We start from the raw sequence: 15,040 nt of genomic DNA on the forward strand, positions 1-15,040 counted from the left end.
CCCCATTGAACAGGGCGCCCGATGTGGGGCTCCATTGCAGGACCCCGGGATCATGACCTGAGCCGAAGGCAGACGCTTAACAAACTAAGCCACCAGGCACCCCTAGGAATCTGCATTTGTAACAAGCTGTTAAGTGGTTCCACTTCAGGTGGTCAGGTTATGAGGCTGCGTGTCACTTAGCTCACCTGTACCCAGGTGGTTTCAGTCATGAAATGGGGATAAAGCTAACAACATCATCAGGTTGTTATAAAAGTTGTAGAAGAGAGCCTGCCATTTATTAAGCACTCAATAAATGCCACTTTTTGTCCTTACTAAGTGACTGTCCCAGTTACAAGGTGACCCCACATGTTGGAAATGAGGGGAATGTCCATTAACAGGAGTGCACTGTAGTACTTCATAGAGGTTTTTTTGTTCATTTTCCTAAGTGGAAAAACGTGAAAGCTGTTTCACATATCCACTATGTTAACATATCCACGTTCATACACCAATTGGTTAGAACATCAAGATTGTGTTGACTTCTTTTTCCTTAGTTTTAGCGTGGCTTTATTTTAGGGTAATGAATGATCTATTTTCCAAAAGTTTCAAACTTCTCATTAATTGTTTCTCTATGTGGAGGATACAATACTTTCATTATAAACTGTAGCTAAAAATACTGAGAAGTGTAGCCTATGTTACTGGAGACTCCAATACGGTCTTGTAATATGTTGTAGAATTTGCAAAATTCAGACTTACATTTTTCTCAGACTATAACATCTAACATATATCACTAAGGATAGATCTCTGTGAAAGCAACAAGTTTTGCAAAAAATCTTTAGTTTTAAATCATGCTAGAACAAGTGATGTATCTGAAAATCAGATTTGAAAAGTACTTAAATGTAGTATCATAAAGATTCTTAAATGAGAAAACTGTAAGTTTTTATTTTTTATTTAAATTGATTGACCAGTTTATAAAATGTAGAGAAATTTTAAAATTCTATCATATTTTACTTCGAACTCCTTGTTAGTTTAAAACATCGTATTATCCTATATTCTACTATACTATACTATAAAATTATATACTATATAATTATAGTTATACTATAAAATTCTTTTGTGTGTTCTGAGAAACGATTTTTGAACTTGTTCAAAAAGATTGCCAGCAAAATTCAGGTACCTGGAAGGAAAAACCATACCTCCCAGTTTTTCTTTGAAATTATTACAAGTTAATACTTAACAGACTTTAAAACCCTAGAACTTGAGCCTTTTCATAAGTTAATGAAAAGCACTGTGTGAGAATTTAAACTGATAGGTTTTCTAAAAACACGTCGTATTTTTCAAGTGGAGTCTCATTTTCTCCTGATTGCCATTGACTGAAGTCCCCTTTGTCCTGTCAAGGGACTGCCCCCCTCTCTTTCTCTACCTGTAAAATCACATTTTTCACAGCTGCTGAACTGAAACTGCAAAGTTAAAACGAGGACACATGAAAGTACTCTGCAGACCTGCAAGCTCTTGGAATCGTTTTTTACCATAATACTGGCATCTTCTTGGAAGTTCTCAGGCATTTGTTCCAACCACGTGTGAACTAGTGGAGATGAGGGTCTTTGGAGGAGACAGAGACGTTTGTTAGGGACGCCTGGGGGGCTCAGCGGTTGAGCGTCTGCCTTCAGCTTAGGCGGTGACCCAGGGGTCCTGGGATCGAATCCCGCATTGGGCTCCCCGCAGGGAGCCTGCTTCTCCCTCTGCCTGTGTCTCTGCCTCTCTCTGTGTGTCTCTCGTGAATAAATAAATGAAATCTTAAAAAAAAAAAAAAAAAAAAAAAGAACCTTGCTAGAGTCCAGGCATCTCCATAGAGCCATGAGAAGGATAGTTAGAAGCACAGCTTATAACAGGTTGGTACAGTAATTATTAAGACACATTGAAAAGGAATAAGAAACGGAGTCCCGTCCTCTCTGCTCTGGGGCTCTGGGGGGCAGGTGCACCGCGGCCCTGCTGCTAACTCTGCTCCTGCTCTCTCCTGTGCTGCGCTGCGCCGGCTGCAGGTCTCACTCCATCGGGTAAGCGCTGCGTCTGCGGCCCGTGGGCCCCTTGCCGCCCCCTTCCACCCCAGAGCCCCCAGCTCCCTCCACTGTGGGTGTGCCTCAGCCAAAACCCTAGATCCCTTTCCCGGAGACCGCCCGTCACCAGTCACCAGGGAGTTACAGACCGTAGGCCATCGAATGTGTGTGGATTTATTTAAGCCTGTATCTCTCGCCTTTCCGAATCACGGATACCGGTTTCACTTGCTGAGCAGTCTCTTAGGAATCCCTTCCTACATCCTCAGTCCTTCCTGCATTGGCAGAGGTCCTTAGAATTGAAAGAAGTTAAAAAAACGGAAACCGGAAAAAAAGTTGAGAGTTGTGGGGTTTTCTGAGACTCGTGAAAAGTGAGCTGGAGACACAGAAAAATATTTTGTCTAGATTGTCGTGTTTTTCTGAACTTCTTGTAACTGTTTCTTAAGTTGGATGGTTCACCTTCCCCTTTCTGTACCGTCTGAAGTGGAAGAGGAGAAAGGTCCCGAGAAGACCACCCTTGTTAGGAAGTGTGCCATCGTCCTATTAAACCTGCCCTTTGCTGGAATCTTATTCTATACCTGGGGGTGGGGGTGGGGATTTTTTTTTCCCTAAGAAAATTGCCTGTATTGAAAGAGATGAATAGATTGATAATGCTGATGAATTTCTTTTAGTAATTCGTTTTTAAATGCCATTTCTGAGAAACATTTGCCTAGTGTCTGAGTAAGACCATAAGGACTCCCTGAATTTCTCCGGCCTTCTCTTTCTGAGTTCTAGTAGAGTGCTGCTCATACGATGACCTCAGTGGCTATGGCTGGGGAAGGGTGAGGAGTTTGATCCCTTGCTGTGAGCTTCTTGGGAGGAGAGAAGCAGGCATGGTGTTGGAAAGGGTGTTGGGGGGCAGTGCTCTCCCTGCATGGACCCCATCCGTGGTGCTTCCTCCCTCTGCCCGGCCTGATTTCTGACGGAATTCTCAAAGACATAGCAGGCGATCCATCAGAAGAGAGATGCACCAGCCACCGTAGGACTGGTACAGTGAGAAGGCTGAGCCTCTTAGGCTCCTCCGTAGCGTTGGTGTATTTGTCCCAAATGTCCTAGAGAGGAGAAGTGCCTGGCCCCGTGTTGGACTGCGTGGGTTGTGGTGACCTCCCTCCTGTTTCCTTGAATGTGTGATGTTAACTGCATGCATTTGTCTGGAGAGTTGCTCTACCCTGGAACGGCTAGCTCTTGCCTGCCAGGCTCTGCTTGGCACAGCCCTCCCCCCCTCTTCCTGAACATGAGGGAAGGGAGCGGGAGTGGGACCTGGGGAGGACATCCACGGGCTCCGGGGCACGCCTGGAGAACCCAGACATCCCCCCCACGTCTCCTGGCCTGCAGGCAACTCACAGGAAGTCACGTACCATCCAACTCAGACAGTGTGCTCCTCCTTGGGGCCCTCGAAAGCTGACCGTGGCCCATCCTACCCAACGAAAGCAATCGTCGCCTTGGTGGGGTGGGCGAGGACTATTTCAGTTGACACTGCTGTTTTAGAACTGCCACTGGCGAGTTTCTCGTGTACTTATGTTGTGCTGTCTTCTTTTTTCTTTTTTTTTTCCCTTCTAATCTGCTCTTGCCCTGAAGCTACTCCATTCGCCATTCCATAAGTATGCCTGCTATGAGGTAATGTGTACAAATTACTTTATCTAATATCAATGCAGAATGTGTATGACGTGTTACTTTGTTGATATTTACTTTGGGGGGTTCCCCCCCCCACCTCCCACCTGCAGTGTGAAAGGAAATGCAGTGACTGGAATGCCTTATTCTCTCTCCTGATGGCCTTTAGGAGAACAGGCTGACATTTCTGTCGCAGCAGGTATGATAGGCCTCAGCTTTTGACCACACACACTGGTTTAACTCCAGGGTCTCCTGTGACCAGAGACAAGCTACTTACCTGTCTCAATGTCCACTCTCTTACCTGTCATGTGACATCAAGTAACCTGTGTGAAGCACTTTCTTAGCCAGCACACCTGCAGACGCAGAAGTACGTGCCTTATCTCAGCAGAATTAAGCGCAAGCCTGGGAGAAAGGTTAAATGAAAGGAATCACAGACTCCCAGGATGACAGTCGTAGGAAGGATAGCGCCAGGATTTGTTAAGGTAGATGTTAGGGTGAGGTGTCTGTTAAGCATTGAGAATGTCGTTAAAATTACCAGCTGGATGAAAACTCCTGAGAAACACATTCCCCCCTCAGAGTTTGCATAGCTGAGTGAGGCCATCAGATCAAAGCACCCTAATAATAGTGATAGGATATGGAAGGATGAATGTCAGATGAGGGGGTCAGGAGATGCTGATGGTAGCCCAGCTGTGCCAAGAAGGAACTCTGCAGCCTTGGGAACGTCACCTCAGTGACATCAGTTTCATTATATTTAAAATAAGAGGCTAAAACCAGATTTATGCTCTTCCCATTGCTCCTGCCTTGGGCTGCTTGGGGGGACGCAGGGGGTAACTCATAGGCCTGCATCAAGCCTCCAAGGCCCTCCCGCACTTCAGTCCGACTTGTGCCCCTTTTCCCTGCTTTGTAGAATATAATTGTGCTGTGATGTGTTAGAGGAGGGGTTTGGGTTGCTCTAAATAGCCTGAGATCACTGCAGCCAAATTCTTTCTACGGTCATTTGTGGTTGTGTGTGATCTGATTAAATCTGAGTAAACAGCTTCTCCCTGTTCCCCAGCACACATTCTGGTGTAGTTTAATTCGAAGAATGTCTGTTTTATTATCCTGATGATGTTTCTTCCACCCTGAGGTTATATGGTGACTTTGGAAATTTAGCCACAGTATTTGATTCCCTAACTTGGTGGTAAATCAGGGAGCAAAGATTCAGGATTGCACCGCCCATCTTTGAATGACTGGCACCCCCTAGCATAAAAACACTCCAATTGAGTAGTGCAGCCTGCAGCTCTGAGCTTCTTTATTTGTGAGCTTTGAAGTCTGGGTGTCCAAAGAAGGGCTTGCAAAAAATTAACATGGTTTTGCTCTGTGAATCCATCTAGTGGCGTAGGAGTCAAATGTAGTCCTCATGATCTTGCCTGAAATTAACTTTAAAAAAAAAGCTTTTACTCAGCTAACAGAAGCCCATGAACCACTGGGCCGAACTGATCAGGGATAAGCAGGCATGTGAGCGGGCTTGCCCACATAAAACCTGCAGGGGAAGTAAAGGGCCAATACATATATATAACCTTGAGTCATTCAGGTGCAAATTCACTAATATTTCATCATGAAACAGGAATATTATGGAGGATCACTCATAGGAATTTGACTCACGCTTGCATTGTTGACAAGCTGTGATGTCATACGTGGGCTGTCTGAGCTCACCACTCATAGGAATCTGACTCACGCGTGCATTGTTAACAAGCTGTGATGTCATACGTGGGCCATCTGAGCTCACCGTTGTCAGTTCGTACAGAATAACGCAAATGCATTTCTGACCATCTGGAGTGTCAGAGTCTCTAGAGATCATCTCTAACAAAACCAAATTCAGTCAAAAAACATTACCTACCTTAGATCCTCTTGGTAGTGTTAGAACCGTGCTTCATTCCGCACCATACCAAGAAGCCCATATAGTAGAGCCAGTCTTCCTTGTAAAATTCCTCCAGGCCATTCCTCCTGTTTCATTTTGCCTGCACTCAAGAGAAAATAACAGGTGGCTTATCGAATATCATCACATTCAGTTGAATTATTTGACCTGAAAATGATGGCAGTCATGGTTGCTGAATGCTGATGAATGCTGATATGGATGCGAGATTCAAGATACAGTTTTAGTTCCTTCGTGGTTCCTGTTTCTTTTGTTGGACCCAAGGATTATCTATTTTAATGGTAATGATATCATTAAATCATGTCATGTGCCCAAATCCAGTATAGGAAACCAAAAAGCACCAGATGAAGCATCTAGTGCTTCAAGTAACAAGATGATGTACGTAGAGTATTTAACACAATGAATGAGTCACAGACAAAAATGTCAGTAGACTGCAAAGATTTTGTTTGGTAAGAGAACAAAACATATATCCTCTTTAGGAGGAAAAATAACATGTGCTCCTAACACCATTTTGATCAAGCATTAGACAAGTAATAGGTGTATTTCCACCTAAAATAATGAAAGTATTGACTTTCAGAAGCGCTGCTTCATGGAAATTGACAAAATGATTACTTTTTAAGGCATGGGAAAGAAAAATTTATGAACCTTTTTTTCCTTAGCTCTTTGGTCTCACATTTACTGAAATAAATAACTTTAAAATTCCAAGTGGGAAAACTCTAACATGACATTCTTCAGATAGACTTTCCATTGCTTACAAAATACAAAAACAAAACCACAAAACAAACGAGTTGGGAATGGAGTGATGTGATAGAAACAGTTAATTAGCAAATGACAAACGCAGCTATCATTCTTTTGACTCATTGGAAGTGATTTCCAGTGCACCTTGCAATTATTAACAGCTGTGTCATTAACAAAGGCTGTACTATTTATTTTATGACTATTTTACTTAGAAAATTTCCATGTCAGGTTATGGTTTGTGGATCTAACCTAGCAGAGATGAAAAATACACTTTAAAGTGTGGTTGGCGAACCGACAGCTGGCCCTGGTGCAGAGATGATGTTTACAAATAAGAGCAGAAAGCCAGGCAGCTCGGTTGCTAAGACAGCTGTGTCTCTGGAGCTGACCTCTCTTTTTTTGTTATTTTAGGAATTCTCCTACTTTCAAATCATTTGAGGAGAGGGTTGAGACAACTGTCACAAGCCTTAAGGTACAGATGAAGTGAATTTTGTGTCATGGGGTCTGTGAATCAGGACAGCTTAGTCATGGTGGTGGTTAGTTCGGAAGGCGGGGCCGCCAGCAATTGGTGCAGCCAGGAGGGCAGCCTTGCACAGAGTCCATCTGTTTCTTCACGTATACGTCTGTCGGTAAAACCAGTACTGGATGGTGTTGCTGGACCCTCACAGAATTGTTCACGTAAACCATCCAGGGTGATTACCTGTTGAGAATGAACTGGGATGTGTGTTCACATGTTCTCAGGTTAGAAAAACTCTCTTCGTGCTGTCCCCTGGAAAACATGGGGTATGTGAGAGAGGACTGTAGGGTAGGATCAAGGATATGGGAATTCTGAATTCAGAGTGTAGGTGAAGGGCCCGTAGCCGCTCACAGCCTCTCTGGTTTGCATGTGGGCTAGCAGAAAGCGAAGCCGGCTCCATGCATTCCAGCGCCCCCCTCCTCCCCTCAGCTGCCTGGGCCTGTTTACTCTGTGCACATACTGAGCACAGCACAGCACAGCATGACCATCGCCGAGGGAAAATAAAACTGAGTCACACCGTGCATTCTTTTGTAATAATGCATTTGATCCCCCAGGTTTAAACTGAAAATATGCCTCTTTGATGGGAGGTGCTAAAAAAATATTCATTGAATTTATTGTGTGAGTGTAGATATAGATGAGCTCATCTGCAGAAGAAGAAAGCCCAAATAAAACTAGTCTTAAAATGTATGGAACTTTCAAAACAGGGGAAAAAAATCCTTGAAACTACTAAGATAATGTTTTTGAAGGTATCACTTACACAGTGACTTAAATACATCTTGATGTTCTTATCCGTATTTTGTGGACAATCCATTTCTGTATTTCCCTGTCTGGGAAAATGAAAAGTGCAGATGATCTTTAACCAGATCAAAAGCAGGTGCACGCACACGCCGGGTCTCCAGCTGCTTCTGAATCCTCTGCGGTCATGTGCTGCTCATAAGTCTGTGAGGTTGTGAGGTATTCCTCACTAGAGGTCCTGTGTGCTCTTACTGATTTGGACTTGGAGAGTCTTTCCTCTTAGGGGAGGCTCTTTCACAGAGTCTCCTACTTTTCTACAGTATCAGGCCTGTGATTAGATGTTTAAGACCAGGAATGAGGTTCTTACTCAGCCCCTACAATGCCTTGCTTTCCTTTACCAGCAGTTTGTAGTTGTGCCGTTTCGCCAGCCTGCTGGTCAACACGACTAATTGAGGATTTAGGGACCAGTGGGAGGCACTGAATTGCCCCCGTGTCTAGGGAAAACTTTTGAGAAAAGGAGGGACATGCAGGGCCTCGAACACTTCTCCTGCTAGAAAATTAAGTTTCAAAGCTTGAGGGTTCAGAAAATCCTGCGAGTTAATTTCTCAACATTTGGTTCTCAGCCTTAGACAAAGGAAGATGGATTCTGTTGCTCGTTAGACCAGTTCTGACATAGGAGAAGTTGTACTTTTTAGCTTTTCTTTAGAAGAAGGAGATACGAAGAAGCAAAAGAAGAATAAAGAACAACCTATTTCCCTTTGCTTTTAGGAAGCGCTGGTAAGCTCACAGCTCACATGTAATTTAAGTGTTTGATCCACACTCTGAGCTTCTCTCACTTTTCTCACTTTGTTGGGATGGGAGGTATAGAGCCTGCCTCCTCCTTCAGGCATGCACTAAACTAACTCAGCTGAGCAGATTCTAGCTTGTGTCAAGACTTCCTTCAAGTGTCTGCATGATTGTCCCCGGGCTTAACAAGACTCACATCCCACCCACCTCCTGTGTCACAGTTGATGCCTACTTCCTCTTTTTCTGCCCACCCAGGCAATAGAGAATAAATAGCTAATAATTGTGCTTTGTGTAAAACTTCCCACTCATTCAGTAATTGCAAAGTTCTCATTTTTTTTCCTTCCAGACTAAATAATAGATGGTTAACCCTTCTTTCTATAGTTTATTTGCCGCATAGTTTTGTGTTCTAAATTTTCTCCAGAATTTCTATAAAGTTCTTCAGTTATGGGTCCTGAGGCCATTTCCAGCTGACACACACATCAGTGAGGATGAGTCAGTAAGGAAATGCCTCGCACCTACTGCTTTAAGCTTGATTTTTAAAACACTGCTCGCAAGGAATCATGTTCGTATTTGTGTTCCATTATAAATGATGTTCTCCGCGAAGGGAGGTCCGTTCTTGCCATCGTCTCACACGATCTGTCACACACCATGTGGCATTTCTACCCAATTGATTGTTTTTCCTTTATATCCAGTTCTGTGGATAGCTTGATGTTCCATGAAAAATTTTCCATTTCATCCTAATTACCTAAAATTTCATCCTTTTTTGCCTATATCCTTGGAATACATCACTGTCTTACCTGAAGGCATCTCAGCTGGCTTCACCTATACTATACCCCGTGAGCACACTTTCTATTTTATCTAAAACAAGCAACCACACTAAGAACCAGCTCCTGTCAAACCATATGTGTTATGTGCTACCATGTTCCAGGGAATCATCGATAACTACATCCTTTCCAACCATTCTGATCATTCAACCTTCCAGTCATTCTTCGAACCATGTCAAGCAGACCACATTTTAAGTGTGCCTCTTTTTGATGAATACTTTGCATGGCCTGATTTAAAACCTTAAGAAAAAGACAAGATACACTTAATTGTTCTTTGTGTCCTCTCTGCCAGCCATATTATTACGAGAGATTAGGGGGGCCAACTCAATAATTCAAATCGCGTGTTATGTAAACCACAATCATAGTTTTGGGGATAAAGTGACAAATGCTTGGATGAAGAGTCATTATGAAGGGAAGGGTCCAGAAGAGGTTTATTGTTCACATCTTTCCTGAAGCAACTCCTCACCTAAAGTATTGCTGTGTACAGTCATTCAACCCACATGGTTAGGGAACCAGGAAACCTCTTTATTCCACTCAACCCACTTGGCTAGAAAGCCCCTTTATTGCACTCACCTTTAAATTGCTTTATTTTAAAACAATTCCCTCCTTTATTCTTCCATTTTGATTTGAGAAAAATCAAGAACTGGGAGAAGAGAAAGCAACAAAGCCCAAAAGAAAACAACAGTAATTGGAATTCATTTGATTCCAAACTGTGTGTGGCTTCTGTTGCAAAACAGAATGCAATATAATAAAGAGAAGAATGGGGACTCTTAGTAGATTACATTGAATTAATCTTGTTTCTCTCTGGAAAGAAAGAAATATAGTGAAAAATCACAGAGTTGAAAGGAACCCCTGCTTCTTCCTGGGGCTGAGATGACACAGAGTGGAGGAGGAATCAATGCTCAGTGGCAGAGGTCTGCAAATTAAGGCCTGTGGGCCAAATCCAGCTGGTTGCCTACTTTTGAATGGCATATAAGCTAAGAATGATTTTTATATTTTTTTAATGGTTGAAAAAAAATCAAAGGAAGAATGCTATTTTGTGACGTGTTAAGTTAAAATTAAATTACATGAAATTCACATTTCTGTGTCCATACATACGGTCTTCTGGGAACACAGCCATGCTCATTGACTTGTGTGTTGTTTTTGGCTGCTGTGTACAATGGTTGATTTGAGTATTTGTGACAAAGACTGTGATTCCTAAGCTGAAAATATATATTATCTGTCACTTTCCAGAATGAGTTTTCTGACCCTAAGCAGAGTGGAAAATTCGACTTTAAGAACTGAATTTAAAGAGGCAGAGAGGGATTTTAGTGACAATCAGAGTAAAGTGTGTGCTTGTTTTTAATAAGACTTGCAGGAAGCATTAAATATTCTTTCGAAGGACTTTTTAGTAAGGAATTTTTCAAAACATTTTAACCGTATTCTTATAAATTGATTTCTTACTGATTCTAATCCTTATTACCAACGACAAGTGCACAAAAAGCGAGCCTCCTAAAGCATCATAACTTTGTATTTCAAGGCATATCCCTCCTTTAAGGGCAACTGCCTAGAAAGATCTCAACAGAGACCAGAAACTCTGTTCAATTGAGCCGCTCAGCCTTTTTTGAAAGACATTTGTCAGGAATCCAGATAGCCTTTCTAAGTCCCAGCAGAAATCCCAAATTGCAGTCGCTTAAGATGTCTACACCCTTTAAGCCGAGGGAATTTGTCGAAAATCCAGTTCTGTTTCAATTACATCTGTTCTCAGGGTCATGTGTCGACAGTGCAAATCCACAGATCTGGACACACTCACGGAGGGATCGAGATTTTTAGATGTAGGAGGCGTAAAGGGAGCCCGCCAAAATTGCACAGAATCGAAGTTTTGGATCCTACCCCAGATGCCAAACACGAATGGCATTCTAGCACCCTGCCTAAAGGAAACTAACTTCTCGACACCCTTTAGGTTCCCTTTCAAGAAAAGCAAAACTATCTCTGAACCTGAGAGCAGTGCGTCTTGCACCAGCACATCGGGGACCTGGGGAACTAATTGCACGTTTGCATCTCTGCCCTTTCAGACGAAAGTAGGCGGCGCGACCCCCGGCGGAGGCAGCTTCGAAGAGGTGCTCAGCTCCACGGCGCAGGCCAGCGCGCAGAGCTCGGGGGGCGGGCCGCGGCGGGCCGAGGAGGAGGAGCTGCAGTGCTAGGACCGCCCCCTGCGGCCCGGCCCCGCCCCCTGTGGTCCTGGCCCCGCCTCCTTGGCCCGGCCCCGCCCCCTGTGGTCCTGGCCCCGCCTACTGCGGCCCCAGCCCCGCCCCCACCCCGGGAAAAACCCAGGCCTTGACCTCGTTCTTCCAATGGCCTCTCCGCGGAGTTTAATAAAAGCATTTCCACTTTGAATTTGTGTTAATGATGGACCACGTGACCGTCACATGCAGCATCCGTAGACTGATGTCAGCATGTCCCCACCTGGGCAGGTACACAATGGGTCGGAGCCCTTGTCTGTGTGTCATTCAGCCTCCTACTTTCCTGACCGTAGCTATGAATGATCGGCTTCGGTGTTTGCTCGGCCCCCTCCAGGACGTGCTTGCCTTTGAAGGCCGAGCCTGGAAGCCCCCTTCCAGGCCAGTCAGTGGGCGGGATGGTGGTTTTTGTGACCCTCTTCCAGCACCGGGATGGGCTCGCTGCAAAGGCCCTCAGACTGCCTGTGGTCACCCTCACTTGCACCAGTGATGTGTGTTTGTTTGAGCAATTAAAGTAATCGGTTTTAACGAAGATTTTGAATTCTTCATTTCTGCGTGTCTTCAGGGCTGGTAATGACTTTAAAAGGTGGTAGCTATGAGTCTGCAGATGCTATTTTATGTTTTTAAAAGATTTTTATTTGAGAGAGCACGAGCGGGGAAGGGGAGGGTGCAGAGGGAGAGGGAGAAGCTGACCCCCTTGCTGAACAGGGAGCTCCCGCCCTAATGCAATGCTTTTTTTTTTTTTCCTTTTTAAGATTTTATTTATTATTTATTCATGAGAGACATAGAGAGACACCCAGACATAGGCAAAGGGAGAAGCAGGCTTCCTGGAGGGAACCTGATTTGGAACTCTGTCCCAGGACCCCGGGACCATGACCTGAGCCAAAGGCAGATCCCATCCCAGATCCCACTGGATCTCAACCACTGAGCCACCCAGATGCCCCTGCAATAATGCTATTTTAAATCAAGGTCTACTGCTAACTTGGTGAACATAAGAGGATGCATAAGTAACTATAACCTCAGCGACCCTACCAATTCTAAAATTCTAATTTAGGTAGAGTAGTAAACTCAGGGAAGGGAGATCTGAAAGGGGGTGGCCAGAAAATGGGAGAAACAGAATTCTGCATCCCCTTTCATTTTGCAAATTGTTCACATAAATAAAAAAGGCATCCTATTAGTACGATCAGATTTCTGTAGAAATTTTTACCTTCTACATCATATGCTTCTCTTTTCTTCTAAATGGGACCGTACATTTGTTACCAGGTAGTAGACACACATCCTATAGATGCAATTTTTCAATGAACACAGAATTGATCTACTAACATAAAGCACGATTTAATATATATGTTATATATATATAATATAATATATAATATATATATGTTATATATATATGTTACCCATGGAATATATATTAGTATTTATTCATTTTTTAAATTTGCTGTTAGAAATGGATAGGTAGTGAGTGATACAGTGAAATAAACCCAGTCTAAGAAATTCCATTCAAATTAATGGAGCAGACAATCTACACATCTAACTTAAAATCTAATTAGTTCAAAGCCACATAATCTCTGAGGCTAAGATTTTAACAGAGATAGGTATGTGTCTATAATCTTGAACCAGGGTGGACAGTGAAGCCCTGCCAGTAGGATCATTGGCATTCTCCCTAATTTAACCTTCCATCATGTTGGTGGAAGCCAGACCCTGTCATGCTGGCTTGTGACTTGCTCTCCCACTGCTGCAAGTTGGTGTCAGTATCTCTGTGCTCAATCTGAGGTTGCCTGGCATGCTGGAAATGGTCACCTTTTATGAACTCACTTCCCGATCGCGTCCTTTGTGACTCCACTCAGCACACCTCGCCATATAAAAAAAGCAGAGTCACGGTGCTGTGAACAAGTATCTACATCCACCAACTGATTTCTGCCCAGATAAGTGTCAGCCTTACCATCTGAAAACATAGTATTAACAGTGGATAGAAAAGCAGTCAAGATAATTAGTGCTAATGCCTGAAAGCTTCAAATACATTTTGGCCTCTTTATCTTAAACCATTCTTCAAAAGTTTGAATTTCATCAGTTTTATAAAAACGATACTCATGTCAGCTCTCTTAACCAAAAGGGTTTCATTGATGATTATACCCTCTGATCCGGGAGTGAGATAAAGGACCATGACATGAGTGATCTTTCATCCGACTACATGGAGAAGTCACATTCCTGCAGTTGCTGGTAGGTGTGTAGTCTTGGCGTAGACATTTCCTTTCCTCTGTGCCCGGTCACTCAACAGCTGCCAGTTTCTCCCCTGCTTGGCCTGTGTGCAAGCTCATCCTGATTTGACTGTCCCTAGAGTCTCCCTGTTATGTCCAGCTGGGCTCAGTTCACATGCAGTTTTAAAGTGTTTCCCCAAGTGCTAGAAGGTATTTGCATGCCACAGGCATAACCATTTACTGAAAAATCAAAATGACATCAGGTCAATACCACGTACCCAAAATTATTTCACACACACCCCCCCCAGATCTCAATACCCTAGAATTCCAGTGTGAATTGTGATTACAAAATGAGCTGGCTTAAAACAAACAACTAAGATCTGTAATGTAACCATTTGCTGCTTTTTAAACACCACTGTTTGACAGAAAACACTCGTAAATTTACGCTACAACTTTATCTTACAACTCACATCTCCCGAAGACTATGTCTATTGGTAGGTCATGTCAGCAAAGCAATCTGCCCCTTACTCTGAATTACACATTTTCTTTTTAAATATTTTATTAATTTATTCATGAGAGACAGAGAGAGAGAGAGAGAGAGAGAGAGAGGCAGAGACACAGGCAGAGGGAGAAGCAGGCTCCATGCAGGGAGCTGGATGTGGGACTCGATCCCAGGACCACTCGATCATGACCTGAGCCGAAGGCAGACGCTCAGCCGCGGAGCCACCCAGGCATCACAGAATTACACATTTTCTTATAAAGCTGTTCTTGAACCATGGAAAACAAAACTGCATGCTTTATTACAGAACGTCTCCATAGACCATGCCATTCAGTGGTCAATGTGAAGAAAACACTGGAAGTCTAAGCTGCTGCTCTGTCACTGTTCACTGTTCCAAAGTTACCTTGTTGGCCTGAAACCAACCTCACTGCGAAACAGTGCGTAAGGTGGTCGTGAACTTCAGCCACGACAGTCCTCCCTCTCACTTACCAAATGGAGTGTGGGTGGGTGCGTGAAAGGATGGCCTTAGGGTGAAAAAGTGATTTCAACATGAAATGTAAAAAAATGGCTCCGACCCTGGTGTTCAGATACAATTTCAAACAATAATATTTAGCAAAAGCTTATGGTTACTTTTGATAACCTCTAAAGAATGGTAAAATTCTTTATTTTTCACATCTGACTTTTAGTTCGTACCATGAAGAGTATGTGTCAAGATAATCCAAAAATAAGATGATCATAAGTCTCCCACAGGATTCATCCCAAGCTCACTTTGAGTATGAAGACTGGCAAATTACTTATATAAAACTGCTGGTAGGGAGGATGCTTTTCCACGAGGCACGTCGTCAGTCATCTATCCCAGAGCACTTAGCCCCACCAGACTGGGATGAACAGGTTGGACATTCTGTGAGAATCGACATTTTTCAAACGCA

The 15,040-nt window shown here is 43.4% G+C and overlaps 1 protein-coding gene across 10 annotated transcripts in view; it reads left to right on the forward strand.

Moving 5' to 3' along the window:
- The window catches only part of TPD52L1 (TPD52 like 1), a 116,707-nt gene that overhangs the window by 85,045 nt on the left and 16,622 nt on the right, over positions 1-15,040 (forward strand). For 3 of the 10 annotated variants that reach the window (XM_055310451.1, XM_055310453.1, XM_055310454.1), the window contains exons 5-8: positions 2,019-2,033; positions 3,648-3,686; positions 6,742-6,802; positions 11,247-11,943. The exons of 1 other annotated variant lie outside the window; for it this stretch is intronic. In XM_055310451.1, the coding sequence (XP_055166426.1) occupies positions 2,019-2,033; positions 3,648-3,686; positions 6,742-6,802; positions 11,247-11,375 (244 nt within the window). In that variant the 3' untranslated portion in view covers positions 11,376-11,943. Of the gene's footprint in view, positions 1-2,018; positions 2,034-3,647; positions 3,687-6,741; positions 6,803-9,171; positions 9,460-11,246; positions 11,944-15,040 lie in introns of those variants that run through there. 6 more of the 10 variants (XM_055310459.1, XM_055310452.1, XM_055310455.1 and 3 more) reach the window with 6 other exon arrangements.

Source organism: Nyctereutes procyonoides, unplaced genomic scaffold (assembly GCF_905146905.1).
Source record: "Nyctereutes procyonoides isolate TBG_1078 unplaced genomic scaffold, NYPRO_anot_genome, whole genome shotgun sequence".
In the NCBI taxonomy this organism is placed as follows: domain Eukaryota; kingdom Metazoa; phylum Chordata; class Mammalia; order Carnivora; family Canidae; genus Nyctereutes; species Nyctereutes procyonoides.